This window comes from Arachis hypogaea, chromosome 3, assembly GCF_003086295.3.
Source record: "Arachis hypogaea cultivar Tifrunner chromosome 3, arahy.Tifrunner.gnm2.J5K5, whole genome shotgun sequence".
NCBI lineage: Eukaryota > Viridiplantae > Streptophyta > Magnoliopsida > Fabales > Fabaceae > Arachis > Arachis hypogaea.
Genome location: NC_092038.1, coordinates 138,980,707 through 139,007,722, shown reverse-complemented (window position 1 = coordinate 139,007,722; position 27,016 = coordinate 138,980,707). Strand labels below are relative to the sequence as shown.

General features: G+C 30.5%; 3 protein-coding genes across 7 annotated transcripts; 2 read left to right on the top strand and 1 right to left on the bottom strand.

Annotated features, from left to right (window-relative positions):
• Positions 1–225: 225 nt before the first annotated feature.
• Positions 226–4,796, bottom strand: LOC112734514 (uncharacterized). 2 transcript variants are annotated; one of them, XM_025783863.3, is made up of 3 exons: positions 4,277–4,796; positions 3,679–3,735; positions 226–1,608 (listed from the first exon to the last, which is right to left on the bottom strand). In XM_025783863.3, the coding sequence occupies exon 3, from the start codon at positions 1,586–1,588 to the stop codon at positions 509–511; it is 1,080 nt and encodes a 359-aa protein (XP_025639648.1). In that variant the 5' UTR covers positions 1,589–1,608; positions 3,679–3,735; positions 4,277–4,796; the 3' UTR covers positions 226–508. The 2 variants fall into 2 exon arrangements, with proteins under 2 accessions (XP_025639648.1, XP_025639649.1); XM_025783864.3 differs by having other exon boundaries at positions 226–1,620; positions 4,277–4,782.
• Positions 4,797–7,451: 2,655 nt separating this feature from the next.
• LOC112736094 (ATP phosphoribosyltransferase 2, chloroplastic-like) lies at positions 7,452–11,273 on the top strand. Its single transcript, XM_072230324.1, has 7 exons — positions 7,452–7,716; positions 8,153–8,231; positions 9,107–9,208; positions 9,368–9,461; positions 9,549–9,629; positions 9,821–9,940; positions 10,977–11,273. Exons 4-6 carry the CDS (start codon positions 9,375–9,377, stop codon positions 9,929–9,931), a joined length of 279 nt encoding a protein of 92 aa, XP_072086425.1. The 5' UTR covers positions 7,452–7,716; positions 8,153–8,231; positions 9,107–9,208; positions 9,368–9,374; the 3' UTR covers positions 9,932–9,940; positions 10,977–11,273.
• Positions 11,274–21,291: 10,018 nt separating this feature from the next.
• On the top strand, positions 21,292–26,647 carry LOC112734509 (transcription factor bHLH130). Of its 4 annotated transcripts, none has more exons than XM_025783860.2 (5): positions 21,292–21,960; positions 22,590–22,849; positions 22,942–23,124; positions 23,947–24,135; positions 25,338–26,647. In XM_025783860.2, exons 1-4 carry the CDS (start codon positions 21,597–21,599, stop codon positions 23,980–23,982), a joined length of 843 nt encoding a protein of 280 aa, XP_025639645.1. In that variant the 5' UTR covers positions 21,292–21,596; the 3' UTR covers positions 23,983–24,135; positions 25,338–26,647. The 4 variants fall into 4 exon arrangements, with proteins under 4 accessions (XP_025639645.1, XP_072089786.1, XP_025639646.1 ...); XM_072233685.1 differs by having other exon boundaries at positions 23,937–24,135; XM_025783861.2 differs by having other exon boundaries at positions 22,942–23,128.
• Positions 26,648–27,016: the final 369 nt, after the last annotated feature.

The window sequence follows — 27,016 nt, the reverse complement described above, 5'->3', positions numbered from 1 at the left end:
GCGATAGCACGCAGCCAACGCTAATTCCGGAGATTTGTCAATCATGTCTATTGTCTAAGACACGGCCATCGCATGCAGAGTTAGTATTCTTCTGACATGTTTTTGATAAAACCAGACATAATAATTGATTTCCTTGCTGGGAACGATTCAGAATTCCTATGTTCTATAGATAGTAGTTCAAGTGATGAGTTAGCACATGTTCAAACATGTATAGGATCCTTCACATGACAATCAACTCGTCAAAAGATTTTATAAAATCGAATGATTACACAAGTGAAATTGAGAATGTGCAAAAGCGATAGGAGGAAGGTAGGAATGTACATGTGAAAGGAATTACAACGAAAAAGCAAAATAATAATGCCCATCTTCTGATTTTCTTGTTTCAGGGAAAGAAACCCTTCAAATGTTATTAACTCACCACTTCCATGGTGCTAATTGCTAAATTTCTGCTCTAAATATATACCTACCAAACTCTCCTTTTCCAACCTCCCTGCTACTAGGACAATCTTCAACTATCCCCAATCCTTGCTTGTGCATCTCTCCGTCTTCGCCTTCTACCTGAGCGACTCAATAGAACTCTTCCACCACCATGGCGTTGGAGCCGGCTAACCAGAGATACACCATCATCGTTGTCTTCATTGTACGTGCCATTATCATTCTCTTCATCCGATAAATCTAGCTCAATGGCCCTATCCTGACCTGCTACATGATTGGGGGAAAGCTCAGACCTAAATCGTCTACTAAGGTTGTTAAGGTCATTCCCTTGCCGAACAGCATGCAACAGGAGGAAGAAATTCATTGCCTCTATACCCATTTGGAATCTTCCATTTCTTTCCGGATTAAAACCACCCTCCTCCTCATCTGAATCGAGTCCATTCTGCCGTCCTTCTATAACATAATCTCCAAAAACCACTGCCCCAGGCATGGTTGATGTCACTGTGCTGATAACATCTTCCCGTTCACGCTCCCACTCAAGCCATCTCCATTTCCGTTCATGAGCAGGATCCACTGCACGTGGTCGTGCCAAGGGATGTTCTGCCCGCACATGCTTCCGCAACTCTTTATAGGTCCCAAGAAACGAGCAGTCATCCTGCATGCAGTTTCTTTTCTTTCCATTAAAGTAGTCACGCACAGGTTCCACAACAGTCCAACCTTTAACCTGGCCCCTGCATAGTGGGCAAGCAAGTTCTGTGACTTCACTTGTTTCGAGAGGAGAGTTAGAATCCTGTATCACAACGGGAGTATTAATGGAGCCTTGCCCCAGCTGCTGTCCATTCTCTGATGAGAGAACTTTTGTGTAAGCTTTCTTGTATTGATCAAGGCAGTTGGAATGACGAAAGCTAGTTCCACACATGTAGGCACGGCAACCCTTGTCATGAGAGGAACAAAGGAGAAGAACAGCATTATGTGGATACTCCATGCACACAGAACAAGTCACATCTTCAAGCTCTTTCTTATCCAAGACTTTTGAGCATTTCTTCTGGCACATCTCCTCACAAATATCCCTTTTGCAAGAGACCAATGGGTATGGAGTAAGTCTGTACTGACGAGAAGCAATCCTTTGGCGTCCCTTGCTTCCTTTTGCCATTTCCAAAATAACAACAGAACCTGAAATTCGAACTGCAAAAGTTAAAAGGATATCAATTATTTTAGGGATACAAAAATTAGATAGGCTAACGTACAGCTAAAATTTTTACATATGGATAATTTCAGTGTGGAACACGAGAATATTTAATAATTTTGGTGTTTTACACTGCTATGATAGTACAAAATAAAAAAATATATTTTTTTAATTATCAAAAGACTTTTGTAAAAAAATATTATTTTAATTATGAAAAACAAAACGTTATTGACGTTTTGTAAAAGCACACAACAACGTATAACACATAGTTTAGGTCATCTTTGAAGAATTCACCACTCATAATCCAATATATAAAAAAAAGTTCGCTAACATAACATACTATGTTATTCACCCAAACTGCGAAAGGAATCAGTTACTAGAGTGTTATGGATTATTAAAGAATGAAAATTATCTAGATTACACAAGCATTCCAACATGTCGACCAAATATTAAAAGTTCCACAATTGTTGAATGTGGCGAGATACTACAGGTTTTTATAGCAGCTTATGTAAAATATATCCTCAACAAAACCCAGATTAAGAGACAGAAATCAAGATTCCACCATAAAAGCAAAACAAGAATGAACCAGACACATCACTTATCGACACATTCTACAAATATGTACTTATCACTTATCGATACATCCTACAAATATGGGGAGGGTTTGGACAGAAGAATAAATTATATTCAAATGTGGCACGAGAGTACAAGATATGTTCATTGCAGAAGACAACTGTCAGCTTCAATTGTAGATCCAATTCCATAATATAAAAAGTATTAATTTCATTGCAGATCCAATTCCTTAATATAAAAATTGAGCTGGACTTCACTGATCCATGGTCTAAGATTTATACCAAGAATACTGCAAAAGAAAATAGTACACCGGAGCAACATTTTTTAGTTAACACATCATTACAAACACAAGAAGAGGGGGGGGGGGGACATTCTGTCCTGGGATCACAAAACATAAGCATCTTTGCCTGCCAACATCAGAACCATTAAGTAGCATATCAGCCCTCAACAAATGGTGGTAGATATATGCAAGGAAGATACGGATTGAACACAAGTTGTCTGATCTATAAGAGGTTTTATGCTCTAACAAATTCTAAGGATAAAACCACACCAAGCACCTTCCCTCAATTGTGCCTAAAAGGTAGACAATACATGAACCTCCAATGACTACAGTTCAATTTACTAAAAAATCAACAAGAAAGGGCTTAACTCAAATGTGAAACTACATCAAAAGAGTTTTTTTAGCCATGGCAAAATACAACATGAACCTATAAATTAACAATATTTGTTTCTATAGAAGTAGAACAATCTATCAATTACTTTGGATAAAAGGACCCACTCGACAGGGAAGAGAATATAGATATAGCAGATGAGGTATCCTCTAAGAAGAAGCATGGAAGAATGCATTTTTCTAATCCCACTAACATAGACCCTAGGTTAGTTCCCTACTTTGGCAGTATTCTTAGCCTAACTTTAGGTAGCACAGGTCAGCTGAGAGAGATTCATCCACGTGCCATGTGGGTGCATGGTGCCACATTATATGACTGCCACGATAACTAAAACTCTAAAAGCACTATCTTTATCATTGTGATGGCTGTCTAAAATATGACTTGTGTAGCACATAGTTAACACAATTGGATAGTAAGCTCTTGAATAATAATCAAGTGACATTATCAAATCACAAAATCCATGTTGACAAAACTTCCCTTACTACAAAAATAAAGAACATTTGACAAGCTCATGTAATGGAATAGACCATGATACATAAACTGAAAGAGAAACAAACCAACGCAACAAGGTAAAAAAAACTTTCACGAAAAGATCTCATTTCTAGTATTTGTAAGAGCACTTAAGGAAACAAGATTACTATCTTAATTTCCAAAATCAAGCTAAATGCAAGATAAATACTAAAAATAAAGAATAGATTGTTGCAACAGTGAAGTAAGCATTCAATTCAAACACTTGAAGAAGCAAACCAAAGACAACTGCTGGAAATAGCCACATTTTGCCAACTCAGACCATAAAGAGGAGGAGAGTAAACTTACCAGCTCGCAATTGAGGTAAATGAATCCCACCGATTAGTTTGAGAGACCAAAGTGCATCTGTTTATATACAAATGGAACAGCAACAACGAGAACAAACAAAGTGAGATGTTCGTATAATTGAGTAAAAGGAAACAAGGTGGCAAGATGCAAAGGCAAGGAGAGCAAGCAAAGACAACTAAGAAAGATTAATTAATATAATATTAAACAGAACATGGCGGTTAACTAACAAGCACATGTTTATCAATTCATCCATCCGTCTTAGATCCAATCTTAAACGCTGATAACAATAGTTTTTAAATTAAAAAAAAAAACAATTTAACCTAAAAAAAATCAAAAAGGGGAATGCCCATTTGTATGGAGGAGGAGGAAACCAAAGGAAATGGGAGAAAAAGCGAAAATTTAAGTTGGGGCAACGAAATAAAGGCCAACTGGGTAATTTGCTTCGTCGGTTACCAGCGAAGGAAATAGATTCGCAAAAATTAAGAATGTTAGATATACGAATGGAAAATTGAAAAAAAAAATGCTTAAAAACCAGAGAGAAGATTGAGATGCAAAAGTGAAAAGAAGAGAGGGAGCAGGAAGGGAGGGAGGTTCGTACCAGGCGGCTAAGAAGAAATTGGGGTAAGTAGAAATGGATGAAAAGGAAGCGAATTTGAAGGGAGTTTAAGAGAGAGAAATAATGAGAGAGAAGGGAATAGGGTTCTCCAAGAAAGCAAGGATCGAAAGCAAAGGCGAAGAAACCGATAGAAAGAGGGGAATTGGGGAACGGAGAGAGAAGTGAGGGAATTTTTTTTATTTTCTCTCTCTCCTAAATCCTAATCGGTTAATCCACTGAGACTCTCAATTTTGAAGAGAGAGAAACTGAAAATGGAGTTATTTCTACGCTACTCTTGAGTCTGTTAATCACAGTGTGGCAGCACACGCTCTTTCATGGAGAATATGCAACACGCGCTGGCCAATGTAAGTGGCTGAGGCGCCGAGCAGGAAGTGCGGGTTCACGTGCTCTGTTTCCCTCAACCCACGTATAATTCGCAGCACAGTCGAGCATATTCCATCCCTACAGTTTGCTTTACTCACCACAAATGATTTAATTTGTTGCATCAAATTATTCTGTTTCCTTATTATTTATGACAAAACTGTAAAGTATTTATTTGGGTTAAAACTTGTCAAAAAAAAAAAATTAATTACTTAATTAAATAAGAAATATTTTTTTTTTTATGCGAGTGCCAAGGCACATGACCATGGGACGGCTCCTACCCGGTTTGTGGCGACTAAGGGTGTTTAAGACCTGTTTCGATCGAAATCCGGTCTAGACTTGAGACATATTTTGTCAGGTTTGAGCTTTTATTTTTATCCAGTGTTATTTCTGATTGAGTTCGAATTTTGCTTGGAATCGTTCAGTTCGAAGTTGCTTTATACAATAAAAAAAATCTATATTTGAATTAATTAGTAATGTTATATTATATTTTTATAATTCAATTAATATTTTTTATATTATACAGTATTATTTTTGTTGATATAACATTTATTAAATTTATTTTTTTAAAATAAAAATTATTTTAATATATAAAATTTACTAATTTGTATATACTAATATTTTATCGAATTGACTTAATTTAACCCGATTTTTTTTAGGTCACTTCGAATCAGGTCAAAGCAGACCCATTATCCTTTTGAGGCCGGATCTAGCTCTACTTAAACCTGACCTGACCCGTCCCATAAACACCTCTGGTGACGACCCTTTAGAATCTTTGCTTCATGTCCTTCGTAATTATAAAATTGCAAAGAACATAAAAAAATATTGATATCATGTTTGGACCAAGATTCTTTAACAGATCCTGTTCTAAATAGATTAGAGATCAAATTTATACAAATGTCCTCAACAAAAATTAGTTGCATCCTTATTATAAACAGTTCTATATAAATCGAATTAGGCTAACTCGATTTAGCAAGCATCCAAGTAAATTGAATTAGACCAATTTAATTTATTAGGGTAGTAGAGAGAAAAAGTTTGTTCCATAGTAAATCAAACCACGCAATTTCAATTTATAAAAGAAGAAAGTTGAATGGTAAATCGAATCACCCAAATTTAATTTACTTAGAAGGTTTCTCAACATAATTCGGCCATTATTCTATTTATTCTTGATTTTCCTATATAAGGATCCAGAGGACAAAGTGACAAAGTTTAAAACTGCGGTCATGGAGGACAACCTGAATCGTATCTATTGAGTAGATGGAGTTACCTATATTGCTAGCAACATCAATGAGGAGGTGAGTACATAAAATTTATTTTCTTAATGTTAGATTAGAAATGTTAGCGACCATTAATAAATTAGAATTATTATATTATTATATTATAAATGTTAGTTAGAGTAGCAGTTTAGAATCGTTAACTAGAATTGTTAAATAGAAATGTTGGTGATAATAGTGATTTAGAATTGTTGATCATAGCTAAATTTAGATAGGTAGTAATTATAGTTAAATGTAGAATTTTAGAGATTTTAGTTCTATATATGGTGGGACACCAAGATTGAATTTTGCATATATGATATGATTGGGCTTTAACTTTGTAGGATAAGATTGTGATCACCTTTTAGCATATATGATAAGATTGTTTCAAACCCACTACGGATGCGGAATGCTATAAGTTTGGACACTTAGCACGGCTTCTTCTTTATTCTGAAACTATTGACTAACTTAAAACTCAATTGGAGTTAATGTATCTTGTGAATGTCTACCCCCAAATTCGGATTCTACATCTGGAAATTCCTATTGTGCCATGGCCTCCAAATTTAATGTTTGAAAAGTACGATAGATATTGTTGATTCCAAAACTCAAGGGGCTGAAGTAGCCATCATAATTGCAATCTCACCAAAAGAACGATTGTCACTAATTTCTCTATTATGAATGTAGTTTAGATCAATTGTAAAGGATGGAGATGCTACCGAAACTGTTTCAGGTGCAACTGTAGCCGCAGATGTAGATGCAATAACAGGAGCTAGAGGCTCCTGACAGTGTTACAGATTAAGGATTCCAATTAGATCCTCCTGAACTGGTGACCACATCTCTAAACTTGGCCAACAATTCATGGGTTTTCATTTCGAAAAACTGACGACGACAGTGAAACAAAACTTACAAATCTTCATTATTCTCTATTAGTCGTACTTCACAAAACTCTCATAACAGAAATCAGAATCCTATAAAATAAATTTCACCATATTTGATACCATGGACTCTCAGTTTCTGTATTATAGTACTTTGCAGCTCAACAAAACTTGTCGATTGTCTAATAAAGCCACTTATTGAATCCTTATTAATAAATTTTATTTTCTCTCACATTTTTTTCTTAATCGTTCCTCTACAGTGCACAAAAACTATAAAACTATCATCACTATCCATTATGAATACAACTCTAAGAGGAGCAAATGTTTTGGTTGTATTTATAGGATATAACAAATTGCAATAAATCAAGTTGACCTGATTTAAATCGAATTAAGCTGAATAGATTTACTAAAGAATTAAAAAATAATGTAATTTCTCTCTTGTTATAGCAAATCAAATTGGTCTAATTCGATTTACTTGGATGCTTGCTAAATCGAATTTATATGTAAATACTTGAAGCGAGTTAGCCATATTCCTTACTCCTACTTTTATGTAGGAGTATGATTAACCATCAATGAAATAATTACAAAATATACCCCATCTTTTTTTTTTTGGAAAAATTAATAATTAGATATTAATCCCTCTAATTTTTTGCTTTTTACACTTTTTTTCATTTTTCTTTTAATTTCAGATTCAGAGAAGAGAAGCATTTGGTCTGCTAGGGTTTTTCCTCCTCTTTCAATCACTGCCATTCTCTCATCCTCTTCCTCTGTTGTATCTCTCGTTCGCTTATCATCGCCGCTGCAACACGCCTCAGACGATGCCGCAACCTGCTTCCGCCGCTACGCAACGTGCTGCCGACCCCGCCGCGCAACATGCTGCCGCCGTCGTCTCAACACGCTTCTGGGTGAAATAGATACATGACTGATTCTCTTGGTATGGGTGAGACCATTGATTTATGCCTCTTTCACCACTTTTTAAGTATTCCCTTTTCTTAATGGCTTCCTCATCTGAGTAGAATTGATAATCTTAATGCTTAGGAAGCACTAGGAGTCACAATATGAATCTATTAGCATAAAGTTGTGACGTATATACTTTAAATTTTTGAATGTTAACTTTCTGGTTTAATACATTGATTTGATTTACTGATTTCTTACGCTTGATAAATGAACCTGATGGAGAAGAATAAGATGCTGAATTTCTCAAGTATGCAGCTTTTTTTTTAAGTTTTCCATTCATATTCATATTATATGAGTAAACACATCCTATAATCTCCGCGTGTACAAATGCAGAGTCCGCAATATATCTGGGATTTTATTGACTTCGTAAGACATGTGTATGCTAAGGCTGTTGTTTTGCATTGTTTGATCAGGAATCTACCAAGTGAGTTGGATTCTGCAGTGCCCCAGACTATCACTGTCACCCCAGAAGGGAATGTGGCTATTCAAAGGGTAAGCCATTGAGAATGCTCTCCGTTGAAATTTGTTTATGATGTGCTACTTGCTAGTGTTAGTATCTTATTCTTGTCCCTATGTGAGAGTATAATTAACCACCACTAAAATATTTTCACTTATAATACAATATTTTATTTTATTGATTTTTCTATGGCAAGTTTTGTATGAATTTGAATGAAGTTTAATTTCAATTTATGTGTTTGATATATGTTAGAAGAAACTTTGTTTCAATTATTTATCAATGATTCTATTTTTCTGGTTCATATGTGTTGTTTCTTCTTATAATAATGAAACTATAGTTATCCATGTCTGATCCGATATCTTAAGTATCTATTTTTTGTTTATTTTTTCCTTATGGTTTAAATATAAAGCCATAAGAACTAATAATGATACTTATATGCACTATCTGAAAATGTGCCTTTTGCTGACAAAATAACAATTACTCCTCATGCAAGTTAAGAGCTGTACATAGAATTTGAAACAGAACATGAACAATGAGACTAGAGCCATTATTGATGGTAAAATATAATATCTAGAACTTAATAATTTTTTGTTTATGCTTTTTTATTATCAACCATAAAATGGATTGTGCTACATTATAACTTAACAATTTTTCATACTCAGTGGGGTTTGTGATGTCTCAGTTGATATATATTACATCTTCATTCTGCATCTTAATACATGGTTGAAGTGAAGTAATTAATTGCTTGGCCATATGAAACCTTTACCCTTTTATTCATTTGTTTGTAATTTTGGTCAATTGTTTCTAGAATGAAGTAATTGACTGTTGTTGCATCCGTCTTAGTGATGATGTTGCTATATGATGGACATAATATTTATCTGGTTGATTTGTCTGCCTTTACTTTGTTTAGATGAGAATTGCTGATGCCTTCTTAGACCTAGTGAGTAGTGAGACCACGCTGAGAGAAAATAATTTGAAGGAAATTGAAGGTGGAACTGTGTTGGAAAGCCAGGTTAGCAATCATTAACTTTTGGCCTTGACTATCATGATCTATTAGTCTTAAGAACAATATGAAGTTCCAGCCTCCGATGACTGCTTCTGCATTTGCCTTGATAAATTATCTCTCAATCTGACAATTGAATTTCCTCGATGCTGTTCTTGTTGCAAGTAGAAAATCAATGATCCAACAGACAGGAGTACTAGAAACGACACATGAGATACTAGAAAGATTAAAGGCACATCTGAGGGCCACTGGGCAGTTTATGGTGCATATAATTCATCGTGTATCTCATCACTCAAAATCTAATGTCTGATGCCATTTTCAATGTATTTGCTAATTTTGTACTTGGCAGGTCACTGCAAACATGAAGGGAAGCAGTGCAGAGGAAGTAGCTGGGAGAGTATTGAGTCAACCATCATTATATGGGTTGCAGGTGTGATTCGAAATGAATCCCTTACCTTCATTTTTCATTTTCTTTGCTGGTGGGAGCTTTCCTTACAGCATTTGCTTTTTGCATTAGCAAAGTTTGTCATATACTATCTACTGTGATCATGAGCAGTATCATTATTTTTTCACTACAATTTGTTCTCAATTTTAAGAGAAACATGTGATTATCTTCTGTAGGGACCCACTATAAGTCCTATTTTTTGGAAATGGGATGGGAAGGTAACAGCAGAATACTATGCCAAAGTGATATGTGTACCCAAGAAGGCACTATACAAGTCTATACAGTAACTGAGAGCGGTGAGTTTTTACATTATTTTCAAAGCATCTGTTTTGGATTTCATATGAAGCCTTGTTATTCTGAATGACACGAGTCTAAATAACCCAATTATATTTGGAACCTATTTGGGAAGTAGCAGAAGCTATTTTTTATTTTTTAATTATGAAAAGTCACAATACGTATATTTGACACCATTTTAAATAAAAACTTTTAATTTTTCAAGAAGTTAATGCACAGCTTTTTGTATAGCTTACTATTATTTTTATAGTTAGTTATAGCAAGTACTTGACCCCAATAAATGAGGAGGGAGTTCTAATAGAATTTAAAAAAATAGTAACAAAATATACATTCACACACATTTCACATTTATTTTTTATTTTCACCTACAATATCATACACAATAAAACAGCAAACACTAACTACATAATAATTTCCTTGGCATTGCCATCAAGATTATTGTTAATTAGAATTTTGTTGCTATTCACCATATACAAGAACACCCTTATGGGTGAGCTGAAGTAGAAGAACCAGTTTCTAATGATATTACGTAGGAAGAACCGAATGCTGAAAGCACTAGAAAAATAGAACTAATAAAAGAACAAATAAAGAATTAATTGCATAATCGATTGTAATCTTAGTGATTAAGTTATGTAAAATCAACATTCAATATTGAAAAGTATTTATTATCATTATTGTTTTAATATATATTTTCTTGTGTAAAAAAATTATATTTTTTGAGTTATTTATCCAAATAGTATAACTTTAAAGTAAGTACTTTTATAACTAAAAATCCAAATACAAAATAACTTATTTATAAGCTGCTATTAATAAAAGTTCTTCTACTTTAAGCTCTTCTTTCAAAAGAACTTATTTAAATTATTTATCCAAACTGGACCTTGGTTTAGGATAAAATATTAGTCTACATGATATATTACTGCAGGGGCTAGCATTACTATATGGACTTGGTATAAAGTAGTAACTATGTGAATTTCCTTTCATCTATGATTCTTATACAGTTATACTCATTTTCATGTTGATTACATTCGTTTAAGGCAGATTGGTGGCAGTGGCGTTCTTATATCACCTTCTGAACTTGGACTGTAGCCATTTATGATCAATGGATGAAACCTTTTTCATATACTATGGACGCAGAAGTACAACGACTTTGATGAAAGCTGCAAAGTATACCCCGTTCAGAATTAGAAACTAAAAATACATTTCTTTATGCTCTGCTTCCACTGTGCTCCTATATTTCCAAGCATTCTCTTGGATAACGAGACATAAATCATTGTACTCCTCTAAAACCATATCCACGGCAAGTCTCATTCGTGTAGAGTCGTTAATCTTATTAGAGCACCAATAATATAATTCTAATTAAAAGTATGTTGAAAAAATTATGTTAAAAATACTTTGTTATAAATATTACCTGAATATTTAAATCATCTTATAAAGTACATTCTCTCATCCAACTGGTCACCCAAAATCTGCTATCATTCCTAAGATATAAAGCATTCAACAAATAGTTATTATATACATATAAGATATAAACTATTGAATTTGTTATGATATTTAATAATAAAAAAATTGAGAAGACTTACGATCTAATTTTTTGGGTGGATAGGCCAAAAAGTGGAGCAATCTATAACTTTAGACTTATAATCATAAAAAATATAATCATCTAACATCGCTTCTAAATAAGTTGCATGTACAAGAGTGAATTGTACATGATTTAAATGGAATAAGAGTACTAGTAACAACAAACGGTTATTTAAACTGTTAAATTGTTAAGCAATTCAAGATGATTGAGTACTGACTTAGAACAAATAATTACCACTTTAATTACGTTCCTTTTGCGTTGTTGATGTTTTCCGACACAAGGCAGTGAATCCAATAAGATTAGCCGACGACTCGTAAAGTCAACAATGACCAAATACCAATGTGATTCCTCATAGATAGGGATAAAAATCTGCAATTAACCTTAAATCATTATAAACATTAGGAAAATAAAATAGCATATTAATGGGAAACAAATTGGTCACTTGTACCCTAATGACGTGGCTAACTTTCAGTGACATATAAGCTCCAAAGAAATAAAAAATAACATCGGCCGGTTTGTATTTGTCGCTTAAAGCATATCGCTGCAAACATAAAAATACTTATTAAACGAAAATATGTTTTAAATTTAACAACTATTTTTTATTTGATTATTTAATTATAAACTTTACTCGTGTGAGTACATGGCATGGTTTAGTTAAGAAAAAAAAACTTCTTTATAAATTAGATATCCATACAAACTATTAGACAAAAATATTAACTAATAACTTAGAAACATTATAGGGATAAATTTACTGCAAAATGCTTAGACATGAACCAGCAGATTGGATCTTCATTCCTACATCGAAATTAGGGGTGGCAAACGGGTCTAAATCCTCCGGGTCGGCCCGCGTAACCCGCCAAAAAAAGCAGGTTGGGTTGAAAAATTGGGACTGCCAAATAGCAAAATCCCGCCTAACCTGCACCGCTTAAACCACGGGCTTTGGCAGGGTGGGCTTTTGTGAAATTATATATATTATTTAATAGTTAATAGTAAAAAAAAAAAAGAGGAAATTTGGCGTATTTAGCCTGCTAGTCCGCCGTTAGTCAGGGCGGGATGGAATTTTAGAACCGCCTCACTAAGCAGGGCAGGGCGGGCTTCCCCGTTTGCCACCCCTAGTCGAAATACACGTGTAATCATAAGTGCAGCCAGGTTTATAACCTACAATATGTTACATTTATATGTAAAATATGTTTATAGGTAAAATACAAATGACAAAAATATAATTACAAGAAAAAGTATAATGTGCATTGACTTCTAAACTTACTCGTGATTCGACACATTTCTCTGGCACGAGACATCTAAATGTACTTCTATAACCTTTTTAATCTGAGATTACCAACTCTTTAGAACTGTCGAAATCATAAAATGGTTCCAGGAGAAATATAGAATTTATAAAGTATTATATATCACACATAAAAATAAATTACACATGCGGATCTAACATATCCGAAAAAATATAGGCTGCAACATTAGCCTGAAACTCGGTTAACATCATCGAAGGTGTAGGCTCAAATGCAATAAGTGTCCACCACTGCAGTTAAAAAAAAATAGTTTCAAGTATTAAACTAAAAAATAAAGGAAATAGACAAAAAAGTAAAAGAAAGAAGAAAAATTATAAGGTTACCTTTGGCAGTACAGCTCCTACTCTAACATGTGGTTGTCCATTAGATGGAGTTGTTGCTTCACGAGTAATACATGAATGGAATAAGTTTTTGGGTTGAATTGGTAAGATACTAGTAAGATCACTACTAGTTTTTGTACTTTCTGAAGATTGCACAACTATAGCAGGATCCAATATCGAACTACTATTTGTGGAAGTTATCTGTTGTGCCATGATAACATCAATCTTTTGATGTAAAACATGAATTACCAATTTTAAGTTATGGATCCTTTTTGTTAGATCATTAAATATATTCTTGACCTGCATGTTTTTCATTGGAATAATCTTTTACTACTCACTCAGATAGTATTTTATCTTGTATTATACCATATAACTCTTTAAGATAAATATATAGCAAATTCGGTTATAAAAAATAAGATAAGATAAATATAATAAGAATTTTAAGAATATTTTATTTTTATCTTTTTTTTTTAAATCTAATTAAAATAAGATAAAAAGAAGTTAAAAATAATAAAATTGTATAAAATAATCTAATTTTATCTTTTTTTTAAAAGGTTAAATTACACAGTTGGTCCCTACACTTTCAGTGAAATTGCAAATTGGTCCCTATACTTTAAAAGTTTGTAATTAGGTCCCTAAAGATAATTAAAATTTGTAATTTAGTCCCCGTCGTTCAAAATGAGTTTGATTTAACAGAATATTCTCAGTATATTCTCTATTTTAACAGAATATTTTCAGTATATTCTGAGAATATTCTGTTAAATCAACACCGTTGGAGTAGTTCTGCTTCTGATGGTGGATAATCATCCATTTATCTTAGGGTTATTAAGATCTCTCCTATAGAAGTGAGTGAGAGATTTACGAAAGCGGTTATTTACTTAGATAGGTGCTAATTGTCTACTGGCGTGGATCCCAACCTCTAAATGGAGGTCAGATAGGCAGTGGAGGCCAATTTTTAGAATTGGGCCTTTTAACTTAATTTGGGCCTGGCTTATTATTTGGGCCAAAGTATGAACAAATTCTATTTGATTTTTTTGCACTAAAATACACTATGAGTAGGTTACTAATACTAAATGAAATAAAAATTTCATGTCCATGACTAGATTTCCCTCTTATCTTACCGTGTAAGCCTCCAACCTATTTCCGGTGGAGAGGAGTGGATTTCCACGAAAGAAAGCCCTGAGCCAGGCTCTGGGCAGGTCGAAACTGCATGAGTTCACCGGGGTGGAGCACAGTCCGCAAATAAGGAAAGTTAGAAAGAAGTATCATTTTGCCTTCGCGTGACATGCTCAAATGCCGAGATGGAGCTGGGAGCCAACTTATACTGAGATAGATGGAGATAGGTCTCACATGCGTAGGGTTCGAGTCCCTGCCTGAATATATATATTCAGTTAATAGAATGAGTAGAAAAGAGTATATTGAGGAGTATAAAATAGAATCTAATTCTATATATAATAATATATTATTAAAATAATAAAAAAGGCAGTTCAGTTAGCCTAGAGGGAAGGGGATACCTTAATTCCACTCTGCTAAAGGCGGCGCGGGGCGAAAGATGGTTTTGATAGCCTCAGGACCATTTATAAACTCAACAAAATCAAAGTATCAATAATATTATTAATCTATTAATAATACATATTGTCATAAGGCTACAGATCGATGGAGATTTATCAATATAAGTGGATTGATTAAAATTTTATGTATATTAAAACTCAATTAAATTTATATATATTTTACTCGAAATCAAGTATTTTGATCTAGATAATTTTTCCAATAAAGTGGAAACTAATGAACACATTATTTGATATGTAGTAAAATTTTTCTGTGTAATAACAAATTTAATTTTTTATTTTTTTAAACTAAATTAATAATTCTATTTGATATCTTTGCATTAAATTAATAACCCTAATATCATAGGGTTATTATTAATGTATTAATCGTATTTTAATGTTTACTATTTATACATTTAAAAATTAGATTTGAGAGTTATTTATTTAATTTCATAATAAATGATATTTTTAAATTTGAATAATTTATTAATTAGTTTGTATTTATTATACTATATATTTAATAATTTATTGAAAAAAGAATATTAATATAATAAAAATAATTTGAAAAAGATATTGTTTAAAAAATAAAGACAAATAAATTTCTAACCAAATTAAATTGAAAGACAAATAGGTTCCTATCCATTTTTGAACCTAACACGTCAATATTTTTCGTTCAGAATTGACGGAGAAACAGTCACAAGGACCGCGTTGTGTCACGAAATAAAGGATAGGGACCAAAATTGATCTTTTTTTTCTTGAGAGATCGCATTATCATTCTGAGTCGAGTTGGTAGTTCGCTCCATGAACTAGTGAAAAAATGACTATTTTGACTGTATATATATCAAATTAACTGAATTTGGATCCTCTAAATTTTAAATTTTTACTTTAAAGAATAAAGTGTAATTTCTCACTCTTGAATGATTTTTGTCTCATATTTTCTCTTAGTCCGACCTATAAAATAAATAATAAGAAATCACATTTTATTATCTAAAATAAAATTCAAAATTTAGATAATCCAAATCCAAACTAACTATATGATTTTCAGTTTTTGACCGCACTAACATAAGAAAAGGCGTAGCAAGTAGCAACTGCGTCCTTTCAGAAAATACAAAAGTATTTACTATTTTTTATTCGTTTGGACTTAGGAACATTTTTTGTAGCCCAACTTAGTTATAAATAGTTAAATACTAAAGGCTCAATTATTGGAATTTTATACTGTCAAAGATCCATCACGTGGATCCAATCATAACCCAATTTCTCTCCTTTTTTAATGACAACCCAATTTCTCTCCTAATTGGACATTCTGCAATCATATTCAGGCCGGCCCATTTATCTAATTTTAAAAGCATTGTTGGACTCTTCCCAATAATTCTTTATTTTAAGCTTTCCTAACTTTAAAAAAAAAAAAAACTTTTCTAAAACAAAAACCATGGTATTTTACTATTAAAAACTTTTAAGTGTACTAATATACTATTAATATATATATATATATATATATATATATGTATATATATAATATAATTAAGATAAACAGTTAAAATTTATTAAAATATTAGTGTATCCATATATTTAAAAGCTTTTTTCATCCTTCTAAGTTCTAACCAGGTTGCACACCCAAGAAAAAAAAAAAAAAGAAATAACAGGTTTTTAATTTCTACTTTTTATTTTATGTAATATTTAAAGGTATAAAATGTTGTAAAGAATTTATATTATTACTCGTCTTTAGATGGAGTGGATAAGGAATTTCATTAAAATTTAGGAAAATAATTTATCCTTCTCGATCATTATTGTACACATTCTCCTAATTACAAGATGGAGAAAATGGTGATTATTTCTTAAAATCTTTAAGATAGTAGATATATCTAGATACATTAACTATATAAAAAAAGTTTATATTGTAATTTTTTTTAAAGAATAATGATAATAATAAAGTATTATTTTAATTTTTAATATTTGAATTAAAATTTAATTTCATGTTTAACATTTAAATTTTTTTTTGTCTCAGATTTTATTTCATCGTACTTTTTATTTTTGGTCAAAATTAATTTTATTTTCAATATATATATTTTTTATTATTTTCGGTACTAAATCATTATGATTATCAACTTGTCATTGCTATGTAGAAAAAATAATTAAAAACAAGTAAATTTTGGAAAAATAAATTAAATTTGAAGTATAAAATAAATTATATAACAAAATAAGTTGTTTGGCACAAAAATAAAATACTTTAAAGGGTTAACCACCAAAAACGCCCCCAAATTATTCAAACGCTGACAAAAATGCACTCGAATTTTATTATCGACAAAAATGTCTTCAAATAATTTAAAAACATAACAACAATACCCAACAGTAAATATATATTTTCAAAAAATACCTTAGAGATTGAATTTTGATGTAATTTTTTGCAAGCATGATTATAAAAATAAGATATTATTATACATAAAAATTGGTGATTTTTCGTTAAGTATATATTTTTTTTATAATTTCTTTTGTTAACAACTAATAATACTTTTAAAAAATCACAAAATAATATATACATAACAAAAAATCACCAAATTTTAAGAATAATAATATCTTATTTTTATAATCATGCTTGTAAAAAATTACATCAAAATTCAATCTCTAATGTATTTTTTGAGAAATACATATTTAATGTTAGTTTTTTTTGCAAGATTATCTTACATTAAATATGTATTTCTCAAAAAATATATTAGAGATTGAATTTTGATGTAATTTTTTGCAAGCATGATTAAAAAAATAAGATATTATTATCCTTAAAATTTGGTGATTTTTCGTTGAGTATATATTTTTTTGTAATTTTTTTGTTAACAACTAATAATACTTTTAAAAAATCACAAAAAAATATATACTTAGAAAAAAATCACCAAATTTTAAGAATAATAATATTTAATTTTTTTAATTATACTTGTAAAAAATCACATCAAAATTCAATCTCTAAGGAATTTTTTGAAAATATATATTTACTATTGGGTATTGTTGTTGTATTTTTAAATTATTTAAAGGCATTTTTGTCGATAATAAAATTCGAGTGTATTTTTGTCAGCGTTTGAATAATTCGAGGACAATTTTGGTGGTTAACCCTACTTTAAATATTAAAATTGAAATTAGGATTTAATCAAAGTTTTAAAAGTTACATCAATATTAAAACGGGATAAAGTATTAAATTGGTCCTTACGTTTGGGCGTAATTTTATTTTGGTCCTTAAGGTTTAAAGTGTCCTATTTGAATTTAAAAAAGTTTCAGTTAGCTTCAATTTAGTCCCACTGGAAGTCAAAGATAAATAATTAACAAAATGTCTTACATGACAGTAGTATAAGAATAAGACCGATAATCTAGAGAATAAGTACAAGTTTCAAAGGCACAAATCAACCGTAAATGCATCAATATATTTATTTATTATTTTTTTATTATTAAAATGAAATATTTTCTGTAAAAATAAAATGTTAAATACATCTATTGATGCATCTATGGTTGATTTTGTGTTTCTGGAGCTTGTACTTATTATCCAAATTATCGATCTTATTCTTATATTGCTGTCATATAGGATATTTTGTTAATTATTTATTTTTAAACTTATAACAGAACTAAATTAAAGCTAAATAAAACTTTTTTAGATTTAAATAAGACACTTTAAATCTTAAGAACTAAAACAGGATTACAGCTAAAAGTAAGGACTAATTTAATACCCTATTAAAATGAGTGTTTGGAGTTTGGACTTTAGAGTGTGGGATTGTGACTAGTGGCAAAGTAGTAAATAAGATGAAAAAATAAGGGCTAAGATAAGGAGATGATATTTATGGAAAGTAAGAGGGCGGCGTTGTTGGATGGTAAGGTAGACTTGTCTTGAAAATAGAAAAATGGAGAATGCAAATATGCGCTTTTGATTTTTGGTGTGGGAGGGAGAAACGTGTATGATATAAAATATAGTGTGAGGAGAGAGGTATTTTATTTGGTTATAAGATGACATAAATTAGAGATAATGATTTATTTGTATTATTTTATTTTTTAAATAAATAATCACAAATTGGACGGTTTGATTTGTAATTTCAAAAATAAAAAAATTTTTAATGTTAAAATTGGACCGTCTAATTTTTATTTTAATAAATAAAAAAGATAAAAAATACAAATCAAATCTTTTGATTTGAAATTTAATTTTTTATTCAAGCAAATCGAACCCTCTAATTTATAATTTATTTTTTTCATTAAACAAATCGGACCGTCCAATTTAAATAAAATACCATATAAAAAAATATTTAATTTTTCAATAATAATATATTACATATATTTAATCAATATAAAAAAAATTAGCCTGCAAATATGCCATGCAATTGCAATTTTCATATCCTATGAATCTCAAAAACAAATGACGAAGCAGCTTCATTTAATAAGCTCTCATCAACAAATATCTTTTTGTTAATGTATATGTATTTATATGCATAGTTATTGATATAAGGGGGATGTTAATTTTGGGCAAACATTTTTGATAAAAAAATATAAAAGATAGTTAATTATCTAACATCTTTCTGTTAAATTCTTCAATATATGAATTTAAGTTTTCTTATAGTCCACAAATAAGATATATTTTACTCGTATATAGAAAAGTGTGTGAAATTAAAAGATCCATGCACAGTTAAGGTTCTTTTTTCCTACCTAATTCAATTTTGTTTTCAAATAACACGACACATAATATTTCCATCACTCTCTTTCCCTTTTCCATCACTCTCTTCTTTTTTCCCAACCTTTTTTTTTCCATTCTCTCTTCTTTTTCTTTTTCCCTTTTCTCTTTTCATTCCCTCTGTTCTTCCTTGCCCGGTCTTCTCTCTTGTATTTACTTTTCAATCACTTTTTGTGGTGTTTTTTTTGGTGGTGTCTTATTTTATCTTTTATAAATGATTTGAACATACAGTGATTTATTAGATCTGGAAGAAGGATACAGTGAATTAGTTGTCTTTTGTTTGTAAAAATATTTTCAGAGTAGAAAAATGGTCAAATTTATATGAAGAACAACGAGAATATTTTAGAATATTGTATAGTAATACTTTTCATGTAGATTTAAAAACTAAAAAGATTTAGATTTGTTTTTGTTTTTACTTGTTAATATTTTTTGTAAACAAATATTAAACTCACTTTTAATTTATAATTGAAAATAAATAAATAATATCTAATATTTTTTTAAAATTTATATCTACTTTAATTCTATTATCGGTAAGTACTATATGTCTATTTTTATGAATGACGACAATATTTTTTTTTGTATAAAAAATTTGTTGATAAACATTAAACAAGAAACGTATAATATAATATTTAATGAATATATTTATGTATAAATGTGAGCTGTGAGTTTGTTTTAAAAGAGGTATATTGGCCCTGCCAATTGCCTTAAGAATACGATATTTAAATGAGTTATTTGCAGAGACTACACGATTTTTTGATCTGTGTCTGCAAACAGAAAAGGCTTTAACTTATTGGGCGAACGTTTACGTATATTGAATACATAGATATATAGTTTGAATCATATCGTCATTTAAAAAAAAAAAATGTGAAGCATCTTTATAAAATTCGCTCATTTAAACTGCCACAAAATTGTTTACTCTTTGAATGAGATTATTATTATTATTATTATTATTATTATTATTATTATTATTATTATTATCATCGTCGCCGACTCGTGGTGAAAAGAAAATTTGTTTTACTATGTATTCTATATTAAAAAAATCTTTAAATTCTTTAAAATATATCTGCATAATAAGGCTTTTATTCTTAATTTATATCTTTTAATTTATGAAATATATATATATTTTATTGAGTTGTGGTATATACATATTTGACATATTTCGAATATGCTTTTATAGATTTGTGTCTAAATAAAAAATAATAAAAATATCTTTTTCGAATACGTTTGACATAGACACACCTAAATATCATCACGTGTCAGTGTGTTTAACCTCATTTTTAATATATATTTTTAAAATAAATTTAAAAATAATATATATTAGTTATTAAAATAAAAAATATTTTATATATTTAACATAAGATATTAAAAATAATTAAAAAATTTATATTTTAATATCAATAAAATATTAAAATATTATTATAATTTATCTAAAAAAATATTTTATATTTTATATATGCGTATGCTCGTATTTTATAAGATTTTAATATTCATGTGTCGACATGTCCTTATCATATCATGTCATGTCCTGTATCTGTATCTGTGTGTATCATAATTTTAACGTTATTTGTTCCTAAAAGATATACTTGTTACAAAACAAAAAATGTCTATATGTATATATATATATATATATATATATATATATATATATATATATATATATATATATATATATATATATAATTAAAGCTTTAAAATCATTCAATACATTTTAAAAAATAATTTTTAAACCCTTAACGAATACTAGTAGATGCATTGTTTATCGAAAACCCTGTACCTACATATAGATAGAATAGGTATAATACATGTTAAAAAAATAGAAATTGGAAATAGTACAAAATAATAATAAAAATAAGGTTTACTATTTTGGGAATCATGAAGCAATATATATAATCCAAGTGGAAATATAAAATAAAAGAAAAATTAGTCCCCTGACTTTGGTTGTTGCGTTTTCGTGGTCTTTCATTGGCCGAACATGCTCAGGCCCCAACCATTAACATTCATCTCTCTCTCTCTCTCTCTCTCTCTCTCTCTCTCTCTCATGCTTCTTGCTTTCCAACCCAGTCATCTATTACTTATTATTACAAATAATATTTGAATTTTGACTTTGTGGAACCAAAAGCCCTTTTTATTTGCTTAAGCCTTAAACGTTACTTGCTTCATTCTCAATTTCTCATTACAATTAATTAATTAAGCTGAAGAACCCTAGCTAGCTATAATGGATTCCAGTTCCCGTTATCACCAACAGCAGCTAAACTCATCGTCGTCATCAGCATCAGGATTGCTTCGATTTCGCTCTGCTCCTCCTTCAGTCCTCGAACAGTTACAGGTTGTTGAAGGTTCTTGTTCATCTGAACAGGAGAGGTCGTCGTCGTCGTCGTTCTTGAGATTCTTCAGTTCCAACAACAATAAGCCTTCTTCAACAACAAAACCGCCATCACTTTCTTTGATGAATTCGAATCATAGCTTCACCACACTGCACAACTCGTCAACTGCACCTTCCGCTTCCACTTCCTCTGGAACGGATCTACCAAGGCAGAGCACTTTTCCAGCTTCGCATTTCTCCTTCCACGATAATAACGGTTCGTCTTCTCTATCTTCTCATTCATTACTCTTTTTTCGCGTCCTTGTTTTATTTTTAATTAGCATATTAATTAAGAATAAGGAATAAAATTAGAAAAAGTAGTGCTGTTGATGAAGGTATTTTTACACACACTTTTTGTTCTTGCTGCTTATATTATTAGCTTTGGAATCTCATGATTCAAGTTTTCTATGTTTGTCAAGTGGTTCTTTTTCATAAGGCTATAATTTCAGGTATTACTTTTTTTCATATACAATAATCTTTAAAAAAAAAACGAACATATATATTATAAAAGATTCTTCAGAGAGTGATATTTAATTTACCTACCAATAGTGTGCCGTTTCTAGAACACACAAGATTGGAAAATTTGGTAATTAACTTCATTTTCAAGGTCTAGAAACTAATTAATTAACTATGTGCGATTAACATCTTGAAATGATGTACGGAAGTGTCTTGTCTAAAATATATATTAAAAATAAATTAAATTATGTATATATTTATATACAAATATATAATAATTAATTTTAATGACTAATTTTAGTGTATAAATAATATTTTTGTTAAAAGTATATATATATGTGTGTTACGTTGTACTGTTCATACGTTGTGATGAATAATTATTTTTTGTAGGGTATGATACTAATGCAAATACTATGACGAAAGGTGTTGGAAACTACAGCGGCAGTGATGAACTTAGTCTATCCACAATGAACAGATTCAATAACCAAATTAGCTTCTCATCATCAAGAAGCCCTTCTTCTTCAGCAACGGCAACTAATAATAACCGTAATGGTGGATTATTCTTCCCTAATTATGGTTATTGGAATGAGACATCATACAAGAGGGACGACCAAAATAGGATTTATAAGTTAATTTTTGATGCTAATCAGGTACTACATTTTATTCAAATTTTATTATTTTAGTTTCTCCATCAAATCAAATACACAATTTATAATTAATTACATATGTTGATGATCATTAGAATGAAGAGTTTGGGAATAATAAAGTTGTTCATACACTATCGCATCAACTAAGTTTTCCAAAAGCGGAACCGGAGATGTTTGTAATGGAGAATATGATTCACTTCCCATTATTAGATGCTGTTCCATGTAAAATTAGAGCCAAAAGAGGATGTGCTACTCATCCCAGAAGCATTGCCGAAAGGGTATGTACGTACCATCTTTTTTCTTTTTTTTCAAACTATATATTTGACCCAAATTAAGGGTAGTCTTTTCATATATAGTTGCAATGTAATATAATTCGCATTTACTTATTTAAGTAAGAATTAGTACAGTACATATACCGTGTGTGAGTAGTATAATGAATGATGTCAACTATGACATAATTGTACTAAAATTATAGATCAAATTAGTCATTTGTATATAATATATATTAAAATAAAAAATATATATACATTAAAAATATATAAAATAACATATGTATTATTTATTAAATATATAATAATTAATTTAATAACTGAATTAGTAGTTAACTTTTTTAAAAGTATCATTTGAAATACTAAATAAATTAAAAAGTAGAAGAGATTTTCAATATTTTAATTTGGAATTTTAAAAACAGAATATTCATTATTTTCATTTAATTGATAATTAAAAGCATGTTTTTCATAAAAATAGAGGAATGTTAGGCCAGTAATTTTGGTGTTTTGTAACCATCAATTGGCCATCAATAGTATTTTTAATGGTGTGAGATTACATCTAATGGTGGGAGATCACTCACTTTTATTTTGATGGTTAAGTGCTGGCCAAAAAACACAAAAATTCCTGGCCCCTAGACTTTTCCATAAAAATATCTTTTAGAATAATTAACTATTTCTCCTGTGGTAGATATAATACATGATATATAACATACATTTTGGCAAACAAACTTGACTTAGTTTCCAACAGCTTTCATCAAATTCATGAACTCAAATAATTAATTTGTAAATTAATGATTGTGATGGTGATAATAAGTATGTAGTTATTTTCAGGTGAGAAGGACTCGGATCAGTGAACGAATGAAATGAATATATGGAGTCGCGTGGTTTTTGAATTTGCATTGGAAAAGTCAACATATAAATTGACTTGTATGTATGTACATTGTTGAGCAGCAAGCCAGCACAGCAGACATGTTGGACATGGCTGTAGGATACATAAAAGATCTTCAGAAACAATTTAAGGTGCGTAACTGACAATTCTATGACTATAAGGATAGCTAGCTAGATACATTGCAAGTTTAATTTGTTTAATTTGAGAATTATATAATGAAATGTCCTTACTCGTCTCCATACAATTAATCACTAGCTAACTCATATAAATTAAAGCTATGTACTATCATTTTTGCACTGTCTATCTGACATATATGTAAAACATGCCCTTTTTATTTTTTAATATTAGAGTTGTAGTAGTGTTTTTTAATAATGTGAAAATTTAGTGTGTTTTTTGTTTCTATAGATACCACAAAATTGAGAATTAAATTTGTGGTTTTTAATTTTTTTTTATGAACAACAAATCTAAAAGTCAGATTTTGTGATTTCTATTTTTTTTAATGCAAATCTAAGGATTATATTTGTATTGTATTATTAAAAAAAATAATTAAACATACTAATTGGATTCTCTAATTTGTTTAATTTGAGAACAAAAAAAAATTTAACTCACCATAAATCTTGTTATTTAAAATTAAAAAAACAAATTCATATAAAAAATACACTAATTAACTATGATACTAAATTACACACAATTTTCATTTCTAAAAAAGTTAGCCGTAAAACATGCATCTATATTAACAAAAAAAAAAAAAATCAATCACTAGATCATATATATAATTTTAGATATTTTTAATATAGTTTTCAATAAACACATAACATAATTATTGTTGAAATTACTGCTTAATTATGAGCCTTCAGGTACTAGCTAGTTTCTTATTTTTTATAAGGATCCAAATTTGATCCTCAATTGTATCATGGCATATATATGTGTTGTTAATTAATTAAACTCGTGCATTATTGATGAGCTGGATTTATAAGTGTTTAATAGTTTCCCACTGTACCATTTGAGTTGTTTTTTGGATTTAGATTAGATGTTTTGTTTAATTTTTAATACATGGTTGTAAAATTTTTCTTATCTTAATAAAAACAAAATATAACACGTTTTTCTCTTTCATATTTTACGAATCTATAAAAATATTCTCTTTAATTAGATTCTTATAGTCACCAAAAAAAAAAAAAAAAGACTCTTTTAATAACTTCACAATAGTAGATTAATTTATCTAAGCTAGTACTTTAATTTATACTATATAATATCAGTTTTATTAGTTATTCATCATATCTTTGACATGCATGCATATACTGATTAACATTTTAAATTACTTTAATTTGTGCAGAATCTAAGTGACAGACGGGCTGAATGCAAGTGTATAAGGATGCAGAAATCAGATTTTTCAAAAAAAATTTGACTTTCTTCCGGCGCTGAAAAGTGATAACTAGTTATCTAGAAAGTAAAGCTAATATATCAGATACAGTAGTTGTATGCAAGGTTTTGAAAACCGGACCGGATCGGCCAGTTCGACTGGATTAATCGAAAATCGGTTTTATAGCCGATCCGGTTAACACGCAAAACTACCTTGTAAACAATCGGTTTAAAAATTGGTTAAATCGGTGGTTAACTGGTGAACCGACTGAACTGGTCGTTTTTTTCAAAAGACCGATTCTCTAAAAAAAAAAAAAACGTAAAAACCCCACCTCCTAAAACACCCGACCCTCTCCCTTCTGTCTCACTTTCACATTCCAACCAAATCCCTAAATTGCCTAACCTTTGAGAGAAAACACCGCCGCCACCATCAGCTCCTAGCCACCGCCCCACTAGCCACCGTCAGTCCTCCAGCCGCCGCCACTCTAGACAGTTTCTGCTCGTCGCGAAGCCCCACCAGCCATCGTCACCCCCAGCTGCCGGCACTCTTGTGTTCGCCGTCTCTGTGCTCGTCGTAAAGCCCGCCTCTGTGATCGTTGTCGTTAGCAGTGATAAAGGGTGCCGTCGTTGTCCTCGTCGTCGATCCTCTTCTCCTCTATGTCACGCAAACGGTTACTCAATCCTCTTCAAGCGCATCTCTCCTCCGTGAATCTCTGCCCAGAGCCTCGTCGTGAAATCACTGCTCGGGGCCTCGCTGTCGCAAAATGATCCTCTTCCGAGCTTACTCTGTCACCGCTGTTCCTCCTTCACCATGTCTCTGGTAATAATTAAGCCACTGCTTCTTCAGTTTCAATTTCTAAGATTCTGGCTTCTAAATTGGGATTGTGTTCTGAGTTGTGGATTGCTGCTCATGTGGTTTTGAATTTAGTTTGGAGGTTAAGTTTGGATTGTTTTGGTTAGGTTTTCTGTTTCTAGATTCTCTGGATTTGGATTTGGATTTTGAGTTTTCTGAGTTTTGTTGTTGAATAAATTTAAAGATTTTTGTTGAAATTTGTTGTAACTCTGAATTTTTTTTTTGTTGCTGATGGATTGAAATTTTTAAGTGTAACTGTAAGTTTGTGATTCTAAGTCTTCTGAGTTTTATTGTTGAATAGATTGAAAGGTGGTTGTTGAAATTTGGTGTAACTCTAAATTTTTTTTCGCTGTTGATGGATTGAAATTTTTAAGTGTAAGTTTGTGATTCTAAACTTTTATTGCAATGACCAATTTTTAGTTTTCTGCCTTGCTTCTTCTTTTATTGAAGTTCCTCTCAGATAGTAGCCAGTTGATACTCAGAGAGCAGAGATAAGATCTCTAACTAGCTTTGAGTGTTGGGTTACCTTTTCATGGATATTGTCTAGCTTCCAATGAACTTTAGACACAGATCATTGATTTAAACCAACAGCTTATTCTGTACCAAAGCATTTTTTGAGTTTAAGGATGAATTTTGTTGCTAATTATTTTGTTATAATTTAGAAGTTAGTTAAAAAAAATTTATTTTATAAAATTTTAATAATAAAATATGAATAAATTATTATGTCAAATTATAAACTTTTGAATTTTATTAATTAAGAAATTATTGAATTTATATATTTAAAATTATATATTGAATTT